The sequence below is a fragment of the Zootoca vivipara genome, chromosome 1 (assembly GCF_965207765.1).
Source record: "Zootoca vivipara chromosome 1, rZooViv2.hap1.1, whole genome shotgun sequence".
Classification (NCBI taxonomy): Eukaryota; Metazoa; Chordata; class Lepidosauria; order Squamata; family Lacertidae; genus Zootoca; species Zootoca vivipara.
In genome coordinates, this window is record NC_142582.1 from 29,745,677 (window position 1) to 29,771,263 (window position 25,587).

A 25,587-nucleotide genomic window follows, 5' to 3' on the forward strand; every position below is an offset into this window, starting at 1 on the left:
AGTCCAAAACATCTGGAGGGCCGAAGTTTGGGGATGCCTGACCTAGAGGCTACTGGGGGTCCTCAGGATTGAAAGCACATGACTCCACCACTACCTGAAGCCAATTAAAAGACAGGCCAGCACCTGGAACCAATGAAGCCAAGAACCAGGTGGTGAGTCTCTGCCCAGCAACTAAGGGCTCTGTGGGTCTGCCACATCTTTCTAGGGCACATGCTCACAAGATGCTAGGAGGGGGAGAATGCACATTGAAGACCAATAGAGGCAATGGCGATGGAGGGAAGTGAAGAGATCATTACCTGAACAGTGAGTCATGCCGGGGAGCTGCAGTGATGCCAGACAGCGGGAGGAGGCCAAGGTCAAAGGCACTTTTGGAGAACCATTACTGCCAGCACCTAGGAACCATCAGGTCAGGATGGTGAGGGGGACCTGCTGTTGTCCTAGGCCTTATTATTATTATTATTATTATTATTATTATTATTATTATTATTATTATTATTATCACCATTATTGTTTATTTAATTTATTGGTTGCTTTTTCTCACCAAGGCAACGCAATGCAACTTACATCCTGATGCACATGGAAGGCAACCATCCTGCTCCCAGATCTTTCATCTGATCCAGCAATTGAGGAGAAGAGGTTGAAGCTATGCTCTATTGCCTCCAGTCATGCTTCTAGGATGTGACCCTGACCATTCACCCACCAATCCATTCGGTCCTTCAGGGCAAAACAGTTGCCCATCTATGTTCTATACAAATAATAATATGGCGCAAGGATTTAGTGAAACCTGGGAAAACCGGACTTGCCATAACTAGACATACAAAGAAATTGTACCAAAGGGAAGGGGAAGTCACGAAGTGATTCTAATACATTATTGTGAGACACAGGTAAGAAAAGGTAGCGCTGATCATCACCATTCCTGCATTAAGCAGTGTCATAAAAGGCATGTTCAGGCATGCCATTATAACACAAATAAGAATAGTTGGTGTAGCATGTAGGCCATTCAAGATACTAAGATGATTACTGAACTTTTCACCCTTAACACTACCAGATGTTGTAAAGTTTTACTGCAGATTAGGAATCTTGAGAGTCATACATTTAAGCCACTTCAAAGCTCTTTAGAGGAAGGGTTTGGTATAATAGTAACTAATAAATATCACAATCTTCCATAATGCCTTTTTACAATCAACTGCATGTCCATCATATGGAAGTTTCTTTTCTACTGCACATTCCTCAAACGTTCTTATGGCCATGTCATATTCAACTAGGTCAAAAGCCTTGCAGATAATAAATACATTAACTGCATTCCTGCCTTCCAGAATGCATTAGCATGAAAGAAAACCATATTGCTCTGTCATAATTACCCCTTATACATAACTACTGATGACTGAAAATCAATTGTCAACTAATCTGTAAGCACCTAGGAGGTTCTATTATGTGTTCCACTATCTTCTTACAGGGAAGTCTGACTAGCAGGTTTGTTTCAGAATGACAAGGAAATAAGGCTTTTTCACTCAAGTTTTCATGTGTAATAGGAAGATATTATAAACTTCAGGATCCTTGCATGATTGTCAAGTCCTGCTGACACCACCTCACATTGTGCTTGGATTTACTGGCATGCTCTCTAGCGTCATCCTGACATGCTTTATCATCCTCATCAATATTTCCAAAAGCCCTGGCGGCTTTCCTCCGTTGTAAAAGCAGGACACAAAGTAAGAATCCTTCTGACTTCTCCAAATAAGTTCTGCCAAACTATTCTAAACATTCTTTTTGATTTTATAAAGTATTTCTAAATCTCTCCTTGTGGTTTATAGCACCTCATGGGAATTTCAACATGCTTTACACTGAAACTCTAATGCAAACTCACTTCTTTTGTGAATGGTGTGACTCTCAGCTGCAGGCAGCGGGAGTCTGTAAGGATAATGAAACCAAGTTCTACATGACATTGTTAAAACTCACTGCAGCTTTGTCATATCATATATCATGATATAGAAATTACTAAGGATGATATACAATGAAAAGCAGAAAGGAGGGACTTAAGGAAGTCAACAATGTTAGGATACATGAATGATAAATATGGTTGTTGTTTTTCTTTTTCTATTTTGTAATTTTGTGTTTTATGTGATTTTTTTGTATTTTTGTACTTTTTTGTTTTATATGTTTTTTCTTTCTTTCTCAGTTTTATAAAACCAATAAATATATTTGGGGGGGAAACTCACTGCAGCTTTGATACATTAATAACTAGATAACTTCTGGTATATCAACTGCAGTAATGCTGAACGATATTTAATTTTGGGGGGAGGGTTACATGAAAACACAAACACACAGCACCGTCATAGGATGGGGAACCTTCTTCAGCCAAAGGGCCACATTCCCGGCTCAGCAACCTTTGGGGGGCAGCATATGGCATTGTAGGAAGGGCTAGAGGACTGTAATACAACTGCTCAGTAGACTACAGTCCAGTCATGCAGAAACCAGCTTTTTCTACATAGAGAAGCACCCCACTCATCACTCCAGCCATGCAAGCAAGAGGCATGATCACAGTTCAAGGAAACAGTCCTGGCATACAAAAGCATTCTCAGGGGAGTGTGGAGCAGGACTGGAAAGGGGTGTGGCTTGGGGAGGGGCAGAGCCTGGACAGAGCCCTGAGGACCTGATACAAAGGCCTGGAGGGCCACATCCAGCCCCTAGGCCGAAGGTGCTTCACGCCTGTTCTGTGCCAAAGACTGAGAAACTAGATGACAACAATACTCTTGTTCCGATAGCAAATCACATCACTTGAACGATGACTTCTGGCTCAAAAAGCTTTAATATCCGTTAAGGAAATGAGGCTCCCATAAGCAAATCGTACTCATCAAGGCTTTGCAGATATACATAAAAGGTATAAAAGTTTACTTCTCAGTGCAGAAAGGAGACTTCCTCTTATATGTAGATGTATGTCTGCAAATACGTTTGCAGGTTCCTATCCTGACTTGGTCCTTAGGGATGTATATTATTTTATTCCTATACCATGTTCATATCCTGCTTTTCCTCCAAGTAGTTCAAGGTAGCATATAATGGGTCTCCTGCTTCATCATATCTTCACAGTAGCCCGTCAGATAGGCCTTTCACCCTAACCTAGGTCCTAGCCCAACAATAACCACTATACTATGACTATGTTTGAGCTGGTTCAATGTGGAGTCGTTCATTCTCAGAAAGAGACGTTTCATTCAGAAGAATGGAGCGGAACCTTGAGATAGTTCATATTACAACAGCAATACTACATTTCATTGTCCCTGGACTCCACTATCCTCCCCCCCCCGGTTTTTCTTTTTTTGACTAGGCATTGTCAAGTACCACTCAAGCATCATATGAAATCATTTGTATAGGAATTTACAGTATTGAAAGCATAGCTGCCAAGTTTTCCCTTTTCTCGCGAGGAAGCCTATTCAGCATAAGGGAATTTCCCTTAAAAAAAGGGAGAACTTGGCAGCTATGATGCAAAGTACTTTCCAATTATCTTTCATGACAACACTTCAGTTGGCCTGAGCCTCACCCAAGGTCATCAAGCAAACTTGAAAGCTTTATTGGGAGTCTCAACCTGAATCTCCTGTGTCAATGCCCAACACAGTCTGCTGCTACTACTACCGTACAAAATATTTCCCAGTGAAATTTATTACAGTGGGACATGGGTGAATAAAAATAAATGATTTTTGTTTTAAAATATTTTTTAATTGATTTTTTAAAATTTAAATCGGATTTTTAAAATAAAATGCTTTCGGAGGATTCCCCCCCCCCTAAATATAGTTTTCTATTTAATTTACATTATAGTCCAAAGGCTATTCATCAGGAAATAAGGATTTGTTTTAAGTTTTTCATGTGCGCTAAAACTCAGTCTAAGGTTGTTTTTTTAAAAAACAAACAAACCCATTTAACCACATCAGTTAACAAACATGGATACATATGCTATAATGTTATTGTTTTAGTTAAATAATTTGTTTAAAATTGTTATTAAGGAAATGATTATTTTTCCTCCTTCCAATAAAGTACAGCAGAAAAGTTGTCCAAATATAAACAGTTAACTTATTTAACCTCATCATAATTTCATAATTATCTGTCTATGTATTTCTAATAGTATAACCAAATCAGTAATTTTTGATATAACTGTAAAAACTAATCTGAAAATTTATTATTCCAAAATTGAAACGTTCCTCTGGTTGTAAATATTAAGATTATACCAGCAAGAATGAGACTTTCTGTAAAAAATATATGATTTAAATCAAGTCTTACTGACTAGTGATTTAAATCAAGATTTAAATCGACTTGATTTAAATCAAATCCACCCTGCAATGGGACAAAGCGAAATGTTGCTCAGCCTGAAAAAAAGAGGAAGCAACCATTATATCTCGAAGTGGCAGCAAGACAGCCCAGAGTGCTTAATATTTAATATCTGGGCTTGGGAAACTCAAACCCACCCATATACGAAGCTTCAGATATATATATACAGATTTCTTTAAAAAAAACACCCAATACCTGTTCTTTTACAGAAGCTAGAATAGTGGTGGCAGTAGCCTCTGTCTCCATGCCCGGACTTGTAGAAGATTCCTGGGTGGTCTGTTGCAGTCCTTCTTCCAAAGATGTCTGCTCAGGAGCTGGCATATTGTCTGGGGAAAAAAATCAGTTTGACATTGGATGGTTATCTGTTCAATTCATTCATCGCCGCTTGTGCACTAAAGCATTACATATGCCTAAAATTTCTGGGAGATACTTCTCACCTCAAGCATACGCTTCTCCCCTAAAGTAATATCAAAGAGCTAGGGAGAGCTGCTTACAGGAAAGATGTGGTCTTGAAAATAATGTTCTACCCTTAAGTATACCTCTTCTTTAAAGACAAACAGGAAAGTTACATACATAACAAAACATTTTAGAAAATGCAGCTGTAAAAATGGCCAAATAACCAGTAACATGGTAATAATTGTTAAAATGATTTCCCCATTAAAATCTGTATCTCAGCTATGTCAGAAATACTTCTCTGCCATCTACTTTTAGAGTGGCTGATATAGTACTTACCTGAGACTATGAATCCATTCTGCTAACCCAGTGCATATCAACTACTTGTGATGTTTTTAATGACACCAGGAGTACAGTATCTGTTTCGTATGGACATACCCAGGCAGTCTGCCAGCTATGTTTTGGGATTATCATGTGTAGACATCATAGAGCAGGGGGCTGGAGTAGATGACCCTCGGGTCCCTTTCAACTCTACAATTGTATGATTCTATGAACCACACAAAAAAGGAAAGTAGACAGGAGATGAGGGATCACTGTAAGAAGATCCCTACTTGCTTTACTTTTCAAGCAAGTTTTTTTACAAGGTTTTTTTTTATTACAAAACTCCTCACACAGAAATAGAATCTGATATTTTCATTGCACCATTCTATCTGTCTGACATTAACCCGGAAGTATCTGTAAAGGTGGCTGAGCTGTTATCAATAGTATCTCTTAAGAGTGGTGAATGGCACTATTTAGCGGGAAGAAATTCCAATGAAAATCCTCGTTATTACATATTCTTAGATGGCTGTTTATTTGTATATACCTTAAAATTTTATATATGGATGTTTTATGATGGTCTTGAATTATGGTGCTGGAGGAGACTCTTGAGAGTCCCATGGACGGCAAGAAGATCAAACCTATCCGTTCTTAAGGAAATCAGCCCCAAGTGCTCACTGGAAGGACAGATCCTGAAGCTGAGGCTCCAGTACTTTGGCCACCGCATGAGAAGAGAAGACTTCCTGGAAAAGACCCTGATGTTGGGAAAGATTGAGGGCACAAGGAGAAGCGGACGACAGAGGACGAGATGGTTGGACAGTGTTCTCGAAGCTACCAACATGTGTCTGACCAAACTGTGGGAGGCAGTGGAAGACAGGAGTGCCTGGCGTGCTATGGTCCATGGGGTCACGAAGAGTCGGACACGACTAAACAACAAAAATTTGTAACGCCTGATAAAGGTTTGGCGAAGAAAGGAAGTAGAATGGGGGAACCTTCCTTCCAAATAAGAACCACATTTCACATTTTGCGCATTTGATCACCATGTGATCAAATATGTTGCAGATACGTTTTGCAACACATTAGTCTTGTAAGTACAGTAGTGTTAGAAACTGGGATAGGAATGCTAGGAGCCATGTGGCTCCTGGGACCTAGTTTGTGGGTGCCAAAACAAAATGTCAAGGCACTTTGTTTTTTGCTGCTGCCCTGCTACCAGACCAGCAACACACACACACACATTCTTTTTGCTACGGGGTGAAGCAGGCAATCCACAGGGGAGCACGACTGGGTGCCAAGCGTGGCACCTGGACATCTCCATCCAGTCAAAAAAGGCCGGTTGCCAAGTCGCAAAATGTGACTGGGCGCCTGGCTAATTTCAAACGCTGTTCACAAATGCAATTAACCGCTACATCTAAACCATATGCACCTCTTTTACATGTCAATAGTCCAAAAAGAAATCACAACACACTATTTACAAAAAAAGCAACAAACCCCTTCACTGCCCATAAGAGTTTGTTTCCACAGACTACCAGGCAAGTGGTGACTTGTAAGCCTGTAAGAGCATTTGGATTACTTCTAAATACCATATTTTATCATATGCCCCAAGGTATGTATTTTCCAAGCTCCCAGTCTTCATCTGTTTAGTATGCCTTTTTATGGAAGGCATTCAACAAGTCAATTAACATTTGCTACCTTTCTTCATACTTTCCCCAGTAAGGTTACGCAGCTTGCGCAAAGTAGTGACATGACCAGCATAAGGTACACAATGTATGTTTGAATCATTTCTGCTATATAAACCTATTAGTTTAAATGTAGTTCTTAATGATCCGTAAATTTTGTTTGCCTTTTGACGAGTATAAAGTACTGAATGAATATTTTCAGGAACAAAAGGACAGTATTATGAGAATGCCTTGAATAACAGCAGCTAACTTTAAGAACCAAATGCAGGAACTGCTAATTTAATTCTGTACTTTTCAACAATAAATTTTATTTGCCATTTTAAGGACTACATGTATGCATCTTTTGATGCTAAGCCTGTTGGAAGCGTTGGTGCTTTGCTGTTCAGACCCTTTGCAGAAAACTGATTCAAAGCTTTTGACATAATCATTCCCTGTTTGGGACACAATAGATTTTCCACAATACTTTTATTATTACGGCCATAGGCCCATATCAAGATATCAACACAAAACAATGTACATCGTACAACAGAACAAAACAAAACAAAAGTAAACAAAATCAATTCCATTCATAAAAATCCTATCCCTATAAATATTATAAAATTACAATTACAAGGTAAAAAATATCACTTAGATCATCTGGTCACCACTATAGATCAAACATTAGGGCAAAAAATCAATAATCATAAAGTAACCCATTTTTCCTCTTGTAGGATAGAACTGCAATCAGGTATCTAGCTACAAGGAGTGATCTACTTGGCTCATTATCCTGTAACAGATATGTTAACTGGGATTCCGAAGTCTTATCCAAAGTTTCAGATATTAAGGGGGATAAAAATCTGGTCCGAGGGACCATGTGCAAGGGGCAACAGAATAATATATGATGGAGGGATTCAATGGATCTGTTGTCACATGCACACAGAACTGAACTCTGGCCTTTCGAGAACCTATTATTCACAACATTGGAAGGAAAGACATTAAATCTTGCCTTAATAAAGGCAAACCTATGGGCTGCGACTGATAGGGATGTCAAATAAGATGGAATCTGCGGGGAGGGCACTATGCCGAGGTTCGATGGTGAACAGGAACCACTTCCCATTATGACATTTTGCTGGAGGTCCATCTCCTCTAGTTTTTGCTTGAGGGTTCTTTTAGCTGTGGCAAGGTCTAGTTTCAACAAGTCCGAAGGGGACAGTCCATAGGACACAATTTTAGTATGGATCGTTTTTGCCCAGGGACTAGGAAACTCGTCTCGCCAAAGACATTGGATCAGATAACGATTCGGAAGCCTGTACCACAGAGACAGCCAATAGCATAGAATACGCCTCCAGAAAATAGTTTCTAGAGAGGAGATTTTTAATTCTAAGCGAATGGCTGAATTACTGACACACTGAGGCAGTTTTAATAGACGTCTCATGAATTGATTTTGGATTACCTCCAAAGGCCTTAAATTTACTGCGGCCCCCCATAGTGGGGCGGCATAGGTCATTGTCGCGATCACTTTGTTGTTAAATACCTTCAAGGCGGATGGAACGTGGAGAGCCCCGTCAGAGAAGAAAAAGCGCAAAAGCGCGAAAGAAAGGGCTTTGGCCTTATTTAGGGTATATGCAATATGTGCTTTCCAGCCCATATTGTGTTGGAGATAAACTCCTAGGTATTGAAATTTAAAAACCTGTTCGATAGGTTTCCCGTCTAGTTCCCACTTATATGATTTTCGACTTTTGGAAAAAATTAAAACTTTGGATTTAGATTGGTTTATGGTGAGAAAATTGGATTTACAATATGAAGCAAAAATTTTGAGTGCCCTCCTAAGGCCAATTCTCGAAAAAGAGAGGAGAACTGCATCGTCTGCGTAAAGTAATAGTGGGCAGCGGTAGTTTGCAAGGCGTGGGGCGTGGATGGTTATTTGGGATTCAGCTAAGGGTGCCCTCATATCGCTAATGAATTAATTGAAAAGAAGAGGGGCTAAGATACACCCTTGCCGGACTCCTCTGTTGATGGGTACAGTATTTGTGAGGTCGCCGGCAGGGGTTATTCTCACCCTGGCAGCCGACCCTTCGTGAAGTTGAATCATTAGCCATAATAACCTCCTATCAATTCCCCAGCGTGCCAATTTTTCCCAAAGTAGCCTTCTGGGAATACTATCAAACGCGGCTTTGAGATCTATAAAGGCCGCGCAAAGTTGACCTCGAGTTGGAAAAGTATATTTTTGAGCTAGATGGTACAAAACTAATACATGATCGGTAGTTGAGTGATTTGGTCTAAATCCTGCTTGTTCAGGGCCTATCAGTTGTTTTTCGTCAGACCATTGGACAAGTCTGGTTAACAGGAAGCGTGCATATATTTTCCCAATTATTGACAAAAGACTGATGTTTCTATAGTTCCCCGGATCAGCTGGGGAACCTTTTTTGTAAATTGGAATTATAATTGCATCCTTCCATGTTTTGGGTACAAGTCCAGTTGCGTTGATGGCATCAAAAGTAATAGCAAGGATTTTTGCCCACCAAGCAGGATGGAGTTTTATGGCTTCCGCCGGGACCAGATCGGGCCCGGGGGCTTTGCCGATCTTAAGTTTAGCGATTAAATCCAAAATTTCATCCGGCTCAGTGGCAGGCCAAATAGGGAGGTGTTCAAACAGATCATCAAACGTATAGGTCTTGGTTTCTGTTAGCGCAAAATATTTCCTTAAAAATAGTTCCCAAACGGGCAGGGATGACTGTTAAGGGGTACTTTTTAGATCTTCTATTAATGAGGTGCCAGAACTGTTGTGAGTTTTGGGATCTGGAGGCGACTATTAGCGCTTGCCAGCGATTTTGCTGCCACTTACGCTTGGCTATTTTCTGAGCCTGCTTGTATGCAGTTTTGGCTTGTTGATAATTCGGGGGTAATACTAGGGCGCCAGAGAGTTTATACTCATTGTAGATAGTGCAGAGGTGCTGTCTAGCTTGTTTGCATTGCGAGTTAAACCAGGGAGCACCAGTCTTGTATTGGGTCCGGTTAACTCGGTGGGCCGGTACTGTGAAGAAGGATGTGAGATCTTCCATAAACAAAGAAAATACATTAATGATTTTGTCATGTCCATATGAGTCTAGATTTGAGGCAATGTGAGATTGAACTATCTCTTTTTGGAAAAGTTCCATATATTTTTGGGCCTGAGTTGGAGACCATTTTATTCCTTTCACTTGTGCTGCAGCATTTAATCCTATATGTGTGGGATGTGTAGCCTCTACCGGGTGCCAATCCATTGAAAGTTTGGCAACCAACGGGAGGTGGTCACTCAGTTGGACATTTTCTATTTTAAAATAAAAAGGATTTGAAAGTAAGTCTTTGGAAACTATGAAGTAATCTAGCACACTGTTTGTAAATGCGCTCAGGTGGGTGAATTCACCGGGGATATCCGGAGGGCAGTTACCATTTAAAATGATTAGATTTAAACGAATTATCATTTGGTATAAAAGGACACCCGCTTCATTCACTCTGTTATCTTTTGACCGCCTCTGTACATAGAGGGATAGATCCAGATTTTGGTGGCCAGGAGTAACCCACCACTTAGCCTTACTCAATGCCTCCCAGTTTGCAGCCGTACGAGCATTAAAATCACCTCCCAGTACTGAAGGTGTATTTGGGTACTTGGTGTAACAAAGAATTAAGTGCTCTTCAAGCATTTCCCATTTAGAATGGAGGTCCGCTATTTGGCCTCCAGGAGGGAGATAAACATTTGTAATTAGTAACTCAAATTCCCCCCCCCCCCGGAAATCAGGCCTGTGATGGCATAAGGGGGTAGTGACTGGACAAGTGTAAATTTGGCCTGCAATTTAAGAGAAATGGCAATCAACAAACCGCCTCTAGGGCGTCCGCCTTTAAGGGAGGGGCAGGCTGGGAGTGAAATGAGATCGTAGCCATTTATATCAATTGCCTCCTCTTCCCAGGTTTCTTGCAGGAGTATTATCTGAAATAAATTTATAAACTTCAAAAATTCAGGATCTAATTTTTTCCCCCTCCATCCTGCAATATTCCAACATAAAAATGCCAGGGGGGATTTTCTAGTCCGGCTATTTAGCAGTCAATTCGGATACAAGAGAGGTTCTTTAGTGGAGGGAGTTGCAGTTGCAAAAAAATCTGTTATTTTACTTTGGGAGGATGACAGAGATGGGCATCCCAAAGTGGTAACCGTATTAGGACGGTTTGGCTGTAAAGTTGGCATGCTTGTTCCGCTAGAGGTAGCTCCTTGTCCTAAAATAGTCTGTGATTCTGAAGAAGTTGGAGAGCGTAGAGGAGCATTACTCAAGGAGATGGAGGTTAAATCGGCAAAGACAGGATCTCTATTAGAATTGTCATTTGGAATTTGGATAATTTTGTTTATACGACCCATCGGGTCTTCAATCAGATCCGACCTCATATCTTGTACTAAGGGAATTCCTTCCCATAGTGGTTGAGGTGGTCGGGGGTCAACTATAGGATCAGATATTATGGAAAGGTTTCTTCGAGGTCTCATTTGCTGGTTGGGTGTTGTTCTATCCGGAGAGGGTGAGGATTCTAAGGTCGGCATGGATGAGTGTGTCGAGGTGGAATTTAGCTCTTGCTGGGGGGCCAAGACTTCGTCCTTCGCTGAGTCCGTCGGGGGGAGTGGGTCAAAATTTATTAAGGCTGATGTTGAGGGTCCGTCATGCAGATCAGGGCATAGTGTCGATGTTGCCCGGCGCGATAGAGCCTGCTGAAGACATTTGGATTTAGGCACGGGGCTGAATTGAAGGAGGTCCTCTGCTTCTGTCGACGATGATGGAATCAGCTTATTTTTGACCTTTACTTTATCATGGACACGTAAAAGCTGCGATTTAAGCGCATCGAGTCTTTGAATTGTTTCTACTTGTTCATCCCACGGGAGTTCGCCAAAAGAAATGATGAGCGCGCTTTCGTCCAAGGAAGTTTGTAGGATATCAGGTACAGGTGAAGGTTCATTAAGTGGACAAGGGGGTGTTGAAATTGGATGGGGAAGATGTAAAGCGGCATCTTTATCAAGTGTGTCAGGGCAGTCTGTACTTTGGGGCGTGCCATCAGCTACTCTGCATAATAAGGGTTTGATCATTTTATCCACAAACACCCTCGTTGGAATAATGCCAGCCATAATCAGGTCCTTTTTCCGACGTACGATGATGGAGGGGATCTTTGGCGAATGAAAAGCCAAAATCACCTTGAGGAAGCCGTCCTGCTGTACCAGGGGCAGGACCGCATGTATGTCTATTTGTTGGTTCTTGATCTTTAGGATTTTACTGAGGCATTCTTTAGCCCCTTCTAAGCTGAGCCATTTTCCTGTTTCAGCCCGGGTGAAAAGGCAGATTTTCTTAGGTTGTAGGACTAGTGCTTGTTTATTTAATTGAGGATTAAGGTGATATTTGTGTTTTCTCGCCTCCGTTTTAACTAAGAGGGGATGGAGAGCCGAAGACTTTTTAACGATGGACGAGTTTTGAAATGTTTTTAGTTCGGATGTTTTTAAGTCAGATTTTTCCACTTTCTGGAGATTTGATAATTGGAGAGATATCTCATCCATTTTTTTGAAAATATAGTGGAGAGTTTGAATAACCAAGTGTAGCTGTTCGCATCTAGGGCAATCCATCAGGTCAGGGGCTGTTCCTCCTTTCAGAGGGGTTTTGTTCCCTTTACTCGGAGAGTTCGATTGGGTCTTTGATTTGGAGGAACACTGGACCATCGCTGTAGGGGATAGTTCAAGGCCTTCTAGCGGGAGGAAGCGATTGTAGGTTTCCACCCCGGCATGGTGGTCTATTTGGTCATTCCCTCTTTTCCCCAGGTGTCTGTCAGTCCTTTTTAATTTTGGTTTTGGGAGCAACAAAGGTTCTTCAAGTTCTCTCAAACGTTTCCCATGACCCATAGCTAGCAAGAGTTAAAAGCCAATTCCTTTAAAATAAGAATTAAAAATCACCGAGGGGAGGAGCTGTAGAACTGGGGCTTACAAGGAGTTTATCAATGCCTTTGAAATAGGAAGATAACAAATGAGGCAATCTTTCACAGCTTGCTGGAACGGTAGGCTAATGGGTTCACAGCCTCCACTCCATCCCCATAAACTTTCCTTCTAAAAGCGTGCTTAGTTGCACACACACACACAGAAACTAAAACGACGTCAATCCACAATTTTTTATCGTTGGAGCCGGCGTCAACAATAAAATATATAAAATGCTGCATGTAAAAAATTCTTGCCAAGACGAAAGACTATCAGCTCTTCTGTGGGTTTTTTGCTCACAGTTGCAGTTGTACTAGGGAGGGGATACTTCAACAGCGAGAGTGGGAAGCACTCTTTGTTCCTCCGAATTGTGCCCTCTAGCTTCCCCGCACACACGGCCTAGTAGATTTAGAATCTTCGGAGTCTTTAGATGTTAACAGCCGGCAAGGGGGGCCATACAAGGGGGGCCGGGGGAGGTAGAATGGAGCAATAAATTTCACTGGCTGAAGCCGTAGCCACAGCTCTTCCTCACCACCTTCGGAGTTTATCGTAGGGCCCTCCGTGAGTCGGTCTCAGCAGAAAGGGAGTAGCTCCCAAGGCCTTGCCAGACCCTTATCAGGTTAGCAATTTGGTTTTTCTCCCGGGAGTTTATCTTAGCCTTGTTATGTTCCTTTAGGGAGTTCTACTCACTCAGCTGCAGGTTTTCTTCAGCTGTCAGTCCTTCTTTCGATTAAAAGGATAATAAAACACTAGTAAAATAATACAATACTGATGCGAAGCTCGAACGGTGCTTCCACTACCGCCGCCATCTTGGCTGGACTCTCTAGATTTTCCACACTTGGAATACCAAAATTAAAACCACAGGCTTAGCCAAAAACATGCATATCCATGAAAAAGTGTTCCCTTCCATAACCAGAATAACTTTACGCATCCTTGAGCTGACACCTCCCAGCCATTCTGAAAATCCGGAGCTCCAACAGATGTGCCAATCCCAGAGTGGTTTTAATGCATTATTTTTATGTCTAAATGTAACCAGTGAGAGAAGATAGTGCTATATTTTATTTAAGCGGTTAGCCACAAAAAAGCATGCTAAGTGCCCTCTACTCTACTACTTTGAATGCAGTGTGCTGTTTTTTCCCCTACTTTAATTTTGCTGAGCCAGAGCAGCCGTTGAAAATTACGTTCAACTTCAAGCAAGGCAAAAAATGGGACTGCACTCTACAGGAAGGGGAGAAGCCCAAATCTGGGGAAAGGATGCCATTTTCTGCCTCTTCCAGCGGGTGGACCTATACAATACCCACCTGGTAGTGTGAAGCTTCCCAACCCAAGTCAGAAGACCACTTCCTTTGTCTATGGATTAATTATTTGAGAGCACTAAACATTCTTAATAATAAGGAACAGCATATCAAAAGTTCTTTGGCCTGCACAGCAGTATCCGGGAAAGCTACTGCTTCTAGTAGCCTCCTCTAGTCTAGTACTTCCACAGGCATAGTACTAATGAGAGGAAGCTAGCTATGTCCCTGAAAAAAATAAACCTGGAAAGAAGACCCTTTGCTGAGAACTTCTTTCCAAACAAGGTGGTGGTGTTATTGTTGTCCCAACCACAGCAAGTACTAACTTGATTTGATGTCGATCAAGACTTTCAGGCAAGATATGAACAACCTTCTTCTTTGTCACAAGTGTCTTGGTAACAATCTTTCACCAGACAGCTACAACAAGCTGTGACACAACAAGATGACCATGATATCATCTCAGTCGTTATAGATTCTTTAGAAAGCATTGCTTTGGGCTCACATTTTCAGATACCCATTTGAAAACTGTCTTAATTCAGCTTACTGCTTAATTTGAAATGCTATCCTTAGTCTATGCACTTTAAGTCATTTAAAAAATGGATATTCAGAAAGGAAATGGCCTCATTATGCCTTATACAGTACAGAAGTAAAGTGTTGTTGTTTAGTCGTTTAGTCGTGTCCGACTCTTCGTGACCCCATGGACCAGAGCACGCCAGGCACTCCTGTCTTCCACTGCCTCCCACAGTTTGGTCAGACTCATGTTTGTAGCTTCAAGAACACTGTCCAGCCATCTCGTCCTCTGTCATCCCCTTCTCCTTGCGCCCTCCATCTTTCCCAACATCAGGGTCTTTTCCAGGGAGTCTTCTCTTCTCATGAGGTGGCCAAAGTATTGGAGCCTCAGCTCAGGATCTGTCCTTCCAGTGAGCACTCAGGGCTGATTTCCTTAAGAATGGACAGGTTTGATCTTCTTGCAGTCCATGGGACTCTCAAGAGTCTCCTTCAGCACCATAATTCAAAAGCATCAATTCTTCGGTGATCAGCTTTCTTGATGGTCCAGCTCTCACTTCCATACATCACTACTGGGAAAACCATAGCTTTAACTATACGGACCTTTGTTGGCAAGAAGTAGAGTAGGGGAGACTAATCCTCCAATGCAGAATAACTGCAATTGATTTCTACTTTCATAGGCCACATGAGCGCTAAATGTTGCAGCAGAATACAAACCTGTGACTCAATAGGCTTGACTAAGGGAAGCATCTGCTTTACTTTTCCGTTTTTAATTGTGTTTCATCCATTCATATCCTCAATAAGGAAATGCAAATGATTTATCTGGCTGCATTTCAGTCCTGTCTTCTGCTGTTGGAGAACCTACTCCACATGCAAACCTTCCTCTGAATTTGGAAGGGATCTACTTCTGCCATGCAGATTAGATGGCAGACGTTAAAACAGCTTTCAATGATGTCATAAATGTGATTGCTTTTTGCCTCTCTCAAATATTTATCTCAAAATCTTAATTTGTCTTACTGCTTCTGCCATTTTAAAAGTGTTCTCACTTGCATTTGAAGCATGGCCACTGAGCCAAGTGGTTGGGTGGAGGTGTTCTGGGAAGCAGTTCAATGGGGCTTACTCCCTAATAAGCGTGCATAAGACTGCAACATAAAGCTAGCAGCTGGAAAATGTGCTAGATGTTGTGAGCTGTGTTTTGTTTAAAGCATCAGTCAGCAAAGCATGAGACTGTTAACCTCAGGGTTGTGGGTTCAAGTCCCATGAAGGGCAAAAGGCTACTGCATCACTGAGGGTTGGACTAGATCATGGGTAGGCAAACTAAGTCTAGGGGGCTGGATCCGGCCCAATCTCCTTCTAAATCCGGCCCATGGATGGTCTGGGAATCAGCGTGTTTTTACATGAGTAGAATGTGTGTTTTTATTTAAAATGGATCTCTGGGTTATTTGTGGGGCATTCCCCCCCCAAAATATAGTCCTCCCCCCCACAAGGTCTGAGGGACAGTGGACCAGCCCCCTGCTGAAAACATTTGCTGACCCCTGGACTAGATGACCCCTATGGTCCCTTCCAACTCTACATTTCTGTTATTCTGTTATAAGTTCAATAAATAATAATAATATTCTATCATAGCTTAAAACTGTTCACAGAAGATCACTGTTTTAAACTGAACCATTTTTTAAAATAGCAACATACATGAAGTGCATTAATTATACTCTCTTGTACAAAGAGAGTACAAAGTGGCTAAATTACTATTACTACCGGTATTAAGCAAGTTTCTGTCTATTGGCAAGCTCTCAAGAGCATGTCTTCTAGTTAAGATGTAGGCCAAAATGTACAGCCTACATGAAATGTCTTTCCGTCCCCATAGCATTACTATTTTTTTTAAGTGCCCCTATGGACTAATCAGAAAGGTGACTTTCAGCTTAGCACATTCACATTCTGCAATGCATGAATAGTTAGAAAAGAAAAAAGAGAGCACTTTCTGGCAAGGGGTGATGTAAGGCCCTGCATGCCCTAAAGGCTCACTGAGGCTTGTTTTAGTAAGAAAATTTCACCTTCATTTGTTCCATATAACATTGGTAGTTGAGTTGACATGTGATAATTATAGCCTGCTTGTTCTGATTATTGTACTTTCTCTAATTCATTGCTGAAGTGATTTATAGTGCTAGTAAATTGTGAAAAAAATAAATGTATCTATTGCAATGTTGTTTTTAAAAATAAAGATAGTGCATCGCTACAAACCATAAATTACACAAGTGCAAAACCTCTGGATCAGGATTTTCGTGATACATATTAAAAATGACAATTTTCTTTTTTGAAAGGAAGTGATTTTAGATAACAAGCTCAGCCCAAATACTAAACTGAAGGAACAGCCTTTTGCAGCTGGAATGCACATAGAATATTTTTGACTCATGCTCAGGTGGATGCAATTTACTGCTTACTACTGCATGCTCTAAATAGAAGCTAAGTAACAGATAAAATTATGCAGTGACAAACATCCATTCACCTGTGGCTCTAAGTAAATGTCGCTGTTCCACTGTATAATGGATTTTGGTCTGACGAGTAAACGAGTGGCAAGAAAGCACATTACAGGGTAGGAGAACAAGTACACAAGAAGGGATTAAAACACACTTTTAAGAGCATACCTTAAGCAATTATTAGCATACTGAGTAACTACATTAACGAAAGCTGAGAAAGAACATCTGCTCCTCCTAAGGTACACACATCTGCAGCAGGAACCACATGAACATGCTAGGAAAAAGACACATGGGAACTTGTGACTCAAGTACTACTGCTCTTGCATTAGCAAGCTTTGTATGTTTCTGCAGTCCATTTTGGGGGCCTAATTCGGCCCGTCAGTCGGTTAAATTCGGCTCCTGCAGCAGTTTATTTGCTGGGGTAAAATCCTTAAAAAACCTCAACAACTTCAATCCTTAAAAAAGGTTAAACACTTTGGTCGGCCCTCATGACCCTTCACTTCATCAAATCTGGCCCTCTTTGAAAAAAGTTTGGACACCACTGCTAGTTCATGGGTAGGCAAACTAAGGCCCGGGGACCGGATCCAGCCCAATCGCCTTCTAAATCTGGCCTGCGGACAGTTCGGGAATCAGCAGGTATTTACATGAGTAGAATGTGTGCTTTTATTTAAAATGCATCTCTGAGTTATTTGTGGGGCATAGGAATTTGTTCATTCCCTCCCCTCCAAAAAATATATATAGTCCGGCCCCCCACAAGGTCTAAGGGACAGTGGACCGGCCCCCTGCTGAAAGTTTGCTGACCCCTGTCATAGATTAATGACTAGGGGGGAAAATAGGTGCTGAGGACCCATTTTACATGAGCAGTGAAAGTAATGATGCTACGATGAAGAATATCAGGATTGTGCTTTGTAGGATCAAATACTATGCTATAAGGTAAAAATTTTCTTTTTTATGAAGTCATATTTCCCCTTTCTTAATAATAATAATAATAATAATAATAATAATAATACCCTGCCCATCTGACTGGGTGGCTTCCAACAAATATAAAAGCATAATAAAACATCAAACATTTAAAACATAAAAAATACAGGGCTGCCTTCAGGTGTCTTCTAAAACTTGTATAGTTATTTATCTTCTTGACATGTGATTGGAAGGCAGTCCACAGGTTGGGCGCCACTACCAAGAAGGCCCTCTGTCTTTCTTGAACTGCTATACAGCACCTCATATAGAAACCTAACTGAGCACCCCTGTCCTGATAATCCAAAATCCACATGCTGTCTCACCACATGCATACAGCTTCAATTGATTACTGAACTCTTCAGCTTCCCTTTCAAACCCTGTCACTTCTGCCTCTTCCTACGCCACCACCTCCACCTTGAAATTAGGTTTTCACTGTGATGTACACTCTGAGAAACGTGGGGAAATAACATGAAAATTTATTCATGCCTTCCTATGGCCCCAAGCTTCTAGCAGTGGGTACTTAAGTTTGAGAAAGGCAGGGAGGGAAGAGAAAAAAGGAAAGGAAGCTGGACAGCAAGTTCTATGGTAATATTCCCATTAGAAATCAGAAAGAGAAGAGAGTATTGAAGATAGTATGATGAAACTATTTCTGTACTTCCATGTAATAAGAGAATGTAGGTTGGGCACTTCTACTGCCTTAGTCACAATAAGACTAGACTATACAGCTGCTTTCATATGATCAGTGATTTCCTGTCTTCTTGTGTAGGTGGTAGCAATTTTATCAGTGTAGGCACAAAAGACTGTTCATAAATTATAGAAGTTACTATCTCCCTTCCTTTCACGTCTTCCCCTCTGAGCTGTAATGTACTCTTTTTTAAAAAAAGGTACAGCTTTCCCCACCCCTTTATAATATTAAAATATTGTTTAAAATATTAGCTCTCTTGTTCTCATAAGAAGAACTATATTTCCTGGAACATACGTTCCACTTGCTTTATGTGAATTGCAAATAAGTTTAGGGAAGGCATGCTCAGGGAGAGGAAAATGTACAGTACTTCCTCCAGGAAATGTACAGAACACAGTGTGTGTTTTTGTGTGTAAAAACTACGGTATCCTTTTCCGTAGCTTATCCTTAGCTAGGCACTGGCAGGCACTACTAGCATCCTCTGCAAAAAGTCTAGCACAAAGGCAAAAAAGAGGAGTGGTTGCCCCAACACCCTTTTCTAAGTGTAAGGCCTGCAACAGTGGTAGCACAAATCACCCCCCTCCCCCAAAGTTCTCTGCACATGCTATAGGACTTTGTATTCAATTACTCTAGCCTATGACTCTAGCTGGCCTCAATAGGATTATATGATACCACCATGACCCAGTTTTTAATTATGTTACGTCAAACCCAGTTTTGTTTGAGAATTTGAAATTATTATTCATTTACTGACTGCAGCCTATATGGTTATAAGCTCCTGATGGAACAGCTAAATTACGTTGTGTGTCCAGAGTTCCCATGTTGAGGAGGTGGGAAGAAGGCCTGTTCTGGTTGAGGCCATACTCCCCTGGAAACATCAGGTCATCAGCCTGGATTCAATACTGTCAATAGAGGCTCAGGTGGCTACAAGTACCTTTTCGCAGTTCTGGCTGGTTCATCATTGAAGGACCCCTTTGGACAGAACCAAGGCACTCCATGCTGACCCAAACCTTCAGATTGTATTATTGTATGTGGAACTGCCCTTGAAGGACTCAGAAACTTCAATTGATCTAAAATGCAGCAACCAGGTTACTGGCTGGAGATCTATTTAGATATTATATAACCCTTGTTTTAGAACAGCTGCAGTGCTTGCCGGTTTGTTTCCGGGCCCAATTCAAGGTGCTCCTGTTAGTGTTCAACACCCTAAAACAACTTAAGCCCTAAATACCCGAAAGACTGCCTCCTTCCCTACAGATCTTCCACGTGGGTACCAAGATCAGCAGAGGGAGACCTCTTGGGTGTTCCACTCCATTCAGAGTTTTCAGTGGGGAGGGGGGCTGGCCTGAGAAAAGGCATTCTCTGTGGCAGTTCCCAAGTTGTGGGACACCCTCCGCACAGAGATGTATCGGGCAGCTTCACTGTGCAGTTTTCAGCAAATGTAAACTAGCAGGTAATGAATAGAATTAATAATAATATTTTCTCCATTGAGTGAATGGCTTGTGAGAACTTGAGCATGTGACCAGACTCACAAACGTAATAAGAGTCAGAGAAGGAAGACAGGTAGACAATTGTGAAAAATGGAGCACTTAAAAAAAATACATACTGAAATAATGTACATAACACACTCCCTTATTGTCGGGAGTAATAAGGAGAAAATATTTATTATTTTTGTCATGATCTGTTGTAGTCTTATCACTATTATCTGCCTGAGCAAAATAATATGCAACGTATGAAACAAATTCTGGTGATAATTGCATAAAGATTTGTTTTTCTCTCTTTACTGTTATGATTAGAATTATTACAATAAGAACAATCAGACAAGTAAGGAGTCTGCACTTTTATATTAATGGAAAAAAACAAAACCTCGCATGAGATCTTAAAACTGCAGACTAAAGTTGAAAATCTAATATTGTTTTTTATTATAATACCCGAGTGGTATTAATTTATCATACTTTCCAAGTGTTACTAGGTACTCAAGAATAACTCAAAATAACTTCTATCTTAAACTACCGAAGCAAAACACGCAAGATGTTTGGATTTAATTTAGTATCAGATTCATTTTTACAGCCAGGGAAAATTAAGTTGTCCATTAGAATTCTTTTGTACAACATGATATATTCACAATCTAATGTTTGCTTTTGGGCGGGGGAAGGGGGTAGCAAGGTTTGATATATTATGCTTCATTACACATTGATTATGATCTGTTTTAGAAATAGGACATCCTTGTTCCTCTGAAGATTTAGCCCCTTATAGCTCACTTGCTGTGTAAGTTAACAAACATTAGCATCAAATCTAAGAGGGAAGCAATATGTGTCCTTAAATACCATCCTTTCCTTTCTTCCTGAATTCACTCTAATGAAGTGGGGGCTGCAGCCCAATTCAACAGGTTCATTCCCACCAAACAAAAATTAGGAATAAATATGGTTTAACAATGCAACTTTTCTTTCTATGGTAGTTGGGCACAGAACTAAATAATAAATAGTCATTATTAATCTTATTTTCTCCGATTAATACACTTACTATGCATAATATAAAGATGCTTTGAAAAATTTTACTCAGTGAATCCTCGTAAGAATGGGGGACACAACCAGATTTTTGTTTAATAGCAGTTGGCAGTAGTCAGTCCTGTCTACTGCAGGCATGGCCAAACTTGGCCCTCCAGCTGTTTTGGGACTACAACTCCCATCATCCTGAGCTAACAGGCCCAGTGGTCAGGGATGATGGGAAGTGTAGTCCCAAAACAGCTGGCGGGCCAGGTTTGGCCATGCCTGGTCTGCTGAGTTTGGGAAACACTAGAACTTCAACCTACAGAGAAGTTGTTAATTAGTCTTCCATTATATTCGTGGGTGAGCTTGTCTATGCTCACAGAACTAGCATTGATTTGCAGAAACCGAGGACATACTTGTGACTACCTATATAGACTAGCTTTCTACAAAAAAAAAAGAGAACAAAACTTGTTGAAAAAACTGGTCTGTCTCTATGTATGGCAAGGGTCATCAACCATTTTGGACCAGTGGGCACATTTTTAATTTTAAGAGTGTTGTGTGCACCAGTCACAACATGGCTGTCGTAAGAGGCATGACATAACACAAAATTAGAGAAGAGATCTGTCATGGTGAAGCTTTCCCCATAATTGCATTTCCATAACAGAAAAAGCTTATGCAATTCTGTTGAATTTCTGCCCACCCTGCCATATAGCCATTAACCCTTTTATTCCCAATACAACTCTATGCTGACATCTTGCACCCACTAACAACAATAATAGTAATAATAATTTTATTATTTATACCCCGCCCATCTGGCTGGGTTTCCCCAGCCACTTAGGAGTAAGCCCCATTAAACACAGGGACTTACTTCTGAGTAGACAAATATACTATTGTACTGCAAGTTAACTAGACAGTGAATTTTTAATGACTGCCTGGTCTTTAGCTCCTGAACATCAGGAAAGATGCCTCTTTGCAAAGTTTTGATATTTGCCCTTTGTGGGGAATTCTTTAACATCTGCCCCCACTTATTTTCTGTGAATTCTAGTAACTGCCTGATTTCAGAAGAGCCTACCACAGAAGAAATGTGCTAAGGAAAAGGAAGGACAAACTACAGAGATTCCAAGGATCAGCAAATAAGATCGAGGTAGGAAAAGGAGGACAAAATAGCAAACTTCACAACCCTGAGGATTTCTATCGCCTGGTGTCCAAAAAACTCCCTCAACTCATCAATCACAGCTCTGACTTCATTCATTGACTAAAAACACTGGTAGAAAGCTCCAAGAGGCTGATTTTTTTCACAGAAATTGCTTAGAAGGGTACCTGCACATTTTGCTTTGTAACTTTCCTTCTAGGAGGGCGAGAGACTTAAAACAAGGTACCAATGAAGGCCTTCATGGGCCACAGGTTGGCAACTCCTGATTTATGGAACTGAAGCACACATTATTCAAGATTTGCAATTTATTTATCGAAGTTAATCAATATTGGTAAAAAATATGGAAAAGTACATTTTAGAAGCTATCATGTAAAAGAACTCAAAAAGCAATCTATTTTAATACGCTCTTTTAGCTACACATTCAGTGGTAGTACTGTATAGTTTTGTTACAGCTCAGTGTGGAAATTCTGCTAATAAAATTAACATCCAGTCTGGTATGTTTCATATCATGGGAACAATGAAAAAGATAATTTACACAACACACTAAATCACAGGAGTAGAATGCTCTGGTTTGTAATAGCTATTCAGACTCTTAACACGGTAAAATTAAAGGCTCACTAAGAAATACAGAACATAATCTAGACTGATAAATGACTATTGTCTTATATTGGCAAGTCATACTCCCTGGACTGGCAAATGGACAGGCTCTATTGGATCTGTAACATCTATATTGCTGGCAACTAGGTAGCGGGTGGCGCTGTGGGTTAAACCACAGAGCCTAGGGCTTGCCAATCAGAAGGTCAGCGGTTCAAATTGCAGCGATGGGGTGAGCTCCCGTTGCTCGGTCCCTGCTCCTGCCAACCTAGCAGTTCGAAAGCATGTGAAAGTGCAAGTAGATAAATAGGTACCACTCTGGCGGGAAGGTAAACGGTGTTTCCATGCGCTGCTCTGGTTCGCCAGAAGCGGCTTAGTCATGCTGGCCACATGACCCGGAAGCTGTACGCTGGCTCCCTCGGCCCATAAAGCGAGATGAGCACCGGAACCCCAGAGTCTTCTGCAACTGGAGCTAATGGTCAGGGTTCCCTTTACCTTTAGGTAACCAAAATGAAGCATTTCACAAGTTTTTTAAATCACCTTTGAAACGTTTCATTCTATCTGTGGTACTCTCACCCTCACATATATTGGTATCCTCTCTCTACAATCAGCTAAAACTTGCCTTTTAAATTGCAATACAAGACTGCCATTTAGTACATGTCTAGCTAATACCTGGTGCTAGAAAAATGCATGTGATATCCCAGGGTACTTTTGTGATACAGATAAATATTGAGTACTTACAGTTGTAACCGAATCTATATTTTTGTTGTTGGGCGGCTTTCCACATAAGAAAAAAAAGGTAACTAAGCAACCAGGCTCTCTCTAAATACAGCAGCAGAACTGCAAAATCCGTTACTAAGCATCACATCTATACAGGTTAAGTACAAACAAAACCTCAGTATGAAACAGAACCCACTTAAGAATTATAATCCAAAGAATCTTAATTATCTAAAAAGATGAACATATGTAATAAAGAAAACAAAAACAAAAGCAGTTACAGTATAGGGAACAGTGTTGTCTCCATGACTGCTAGGAAGGCTTGCTGTAGAGAGGTTATACTTAGTTCCTATCTTCAATAATGCTCTGAAGTGGCATTGTTAGTTTTATAAGCTAGATTTACAGACAGAACCTACTTGGGCTGCAATTCCATGAACACTACATAGTAAGTCCCATTCAACTTGGTGAGACTGACTGCTGAGCAAGCACACACAAGATTGCACTATTAGATTCAATGGAACTTAAAACACTCTGTCTTTTTCTGAAAACGTTTAAGAGGCCTCATACCAATCAACCATAGAAGTGTGTCCTTTCCAACATAAGCACCTACCTCCAATGCTCTCTTAATAGGTTTTCTTACTTGCACTGAGAATTGTAATACACCTTCGACACATTTACCTAGAAATGTAATGGGATTTACAAGCCAGTAGGCTTAGAATGAGAGACTTAAACTTTAAGACAAAGTGAGTCTTCTAACATAGAGCACTCAGTTTGATAGCCAGGACTATACTAGTGCAAGTGTGGTTTGCAGTTACTCTCTCTCATTCCTAGGAATCTCAGCTTTCATCAAAACTGCTCCAAGTGCTCTTCTAGGCCTTGTTAATTCTGAAGCAGTGTTCAAAATTAGCCAGGCACCGGGCACATTTTGCACCTGGCTATTGGCCACTTGCGACCATGCAAAGATGCTCTGGTGCAAAGATGGCGCCTGACATATTCACCAATTGGAGGTACATGCCTGAGGATCATTGGATCTGGGCTATTTTCACGCACTGATACCACATCCTGTAGAATTATATCGGTTATATTTTATCTGCACAATCAGAATGAATTTCAATAACTATTTTGTGTGTGTGTGTGCACTGCAGCCTGAGCAGGAGCAGTGAACAACATTATAGTCAATTGTTGTAGCTTGTCTTTACTTACCCCACCCCACTGCCCTGCTCACAGTTGTGAAGAATATTCTTAGGTTATGAATGGTCCGTTCACCATTAAGAAAAAGAGGCAGGAATAGGCCACTATATTTGTGGACTTTCCCTGGATCAAGAGACTTTTCTTCTTTAAGTTCCCAACATTCTTAACCTAGCTCAAGGTTGTCACTAGCCAGATGTTTAACCGATAAACAATCTGATAAACAATCACAGTCTTTCCTTCATTTGAAAAATAAGACTTTAGGACCGTCTTGCCCAAAAATGGCAATTAGGCATTCCGTTTTGTAAACTGCAAGGAGCCATTTAGCCCCTAGCTTATATATCTGACTTTCTAACACCGTTCTGAAGTCATATTTAGAAAGTCTGCAATATGATGCCTGCAAAAGACAAAAAGCATACACGTAGTCTAGAAAGTGTTTCCTAACACTTTAAGTCTTTCATATTATCAGTATTATCCTGAGGTTGTCAACTTGCACAGCCATCAAAATTATATGCATATTAAAAACTGAGGAAAAGCTAGGAGTCACTGGCAATCAGGCCACTTCTTGGTTGTAGCATTTAGAGCATTTTGTTATATGAGGGCTCTGTTTGGGAAGGCAGTTGAGCCAGGAATTGGCAGCAAAGATTCAGTGTTTATGTCAAGCACAACTTTTAAATGTTAGTTAATGCATGAGCATAGAGGTGGAGGCAGAAGGTCAACTGCTTCAGTCATAGCTTTTTTCACTTGACATCTGGACAAATACTACCAGCCTCTCAAAGAACTGCTGCCTTTTTTGAACAAAGAAAGCAGCAATTGGTTAATTATTGCAGAGAACATATATGAAAATGCAAAGTATTCTAGACTATTAGGAATACCGTAAGTA

The 25,587-nt window shown here is 40.8% G+C and overlaps 1 protein-coding gene across 26 annotated transcripts in view; it reads right to left on the reverse strand.

Moving 5' to 3' along the window:
• PKP4 (plakophilin 4) overlaps positions 1 to 25,587 on the reverse strand; it is a 102,659-nt gene that overhangs the window by 66,828 nt on the left and 10,244 nt on the right. For all 26 annotated transcript variants that reach the window (XM_060280025.2, XM_088651910.1, XM_088651899.1 and 23 more), the window contains exon 2: positions 4,510 to 4,640. In XM_060280025.2, coding sequence (XP_060136008.1) covers positions 4,510 to 4,635 — 126 coding nt within the window. In that variant the 5' untranslated portion in view covers positions 4,636 to 4,640. The remainder of the gene's footprint in view (positions 1 to 4,509; positions 4,641 to 25,587) is intronic.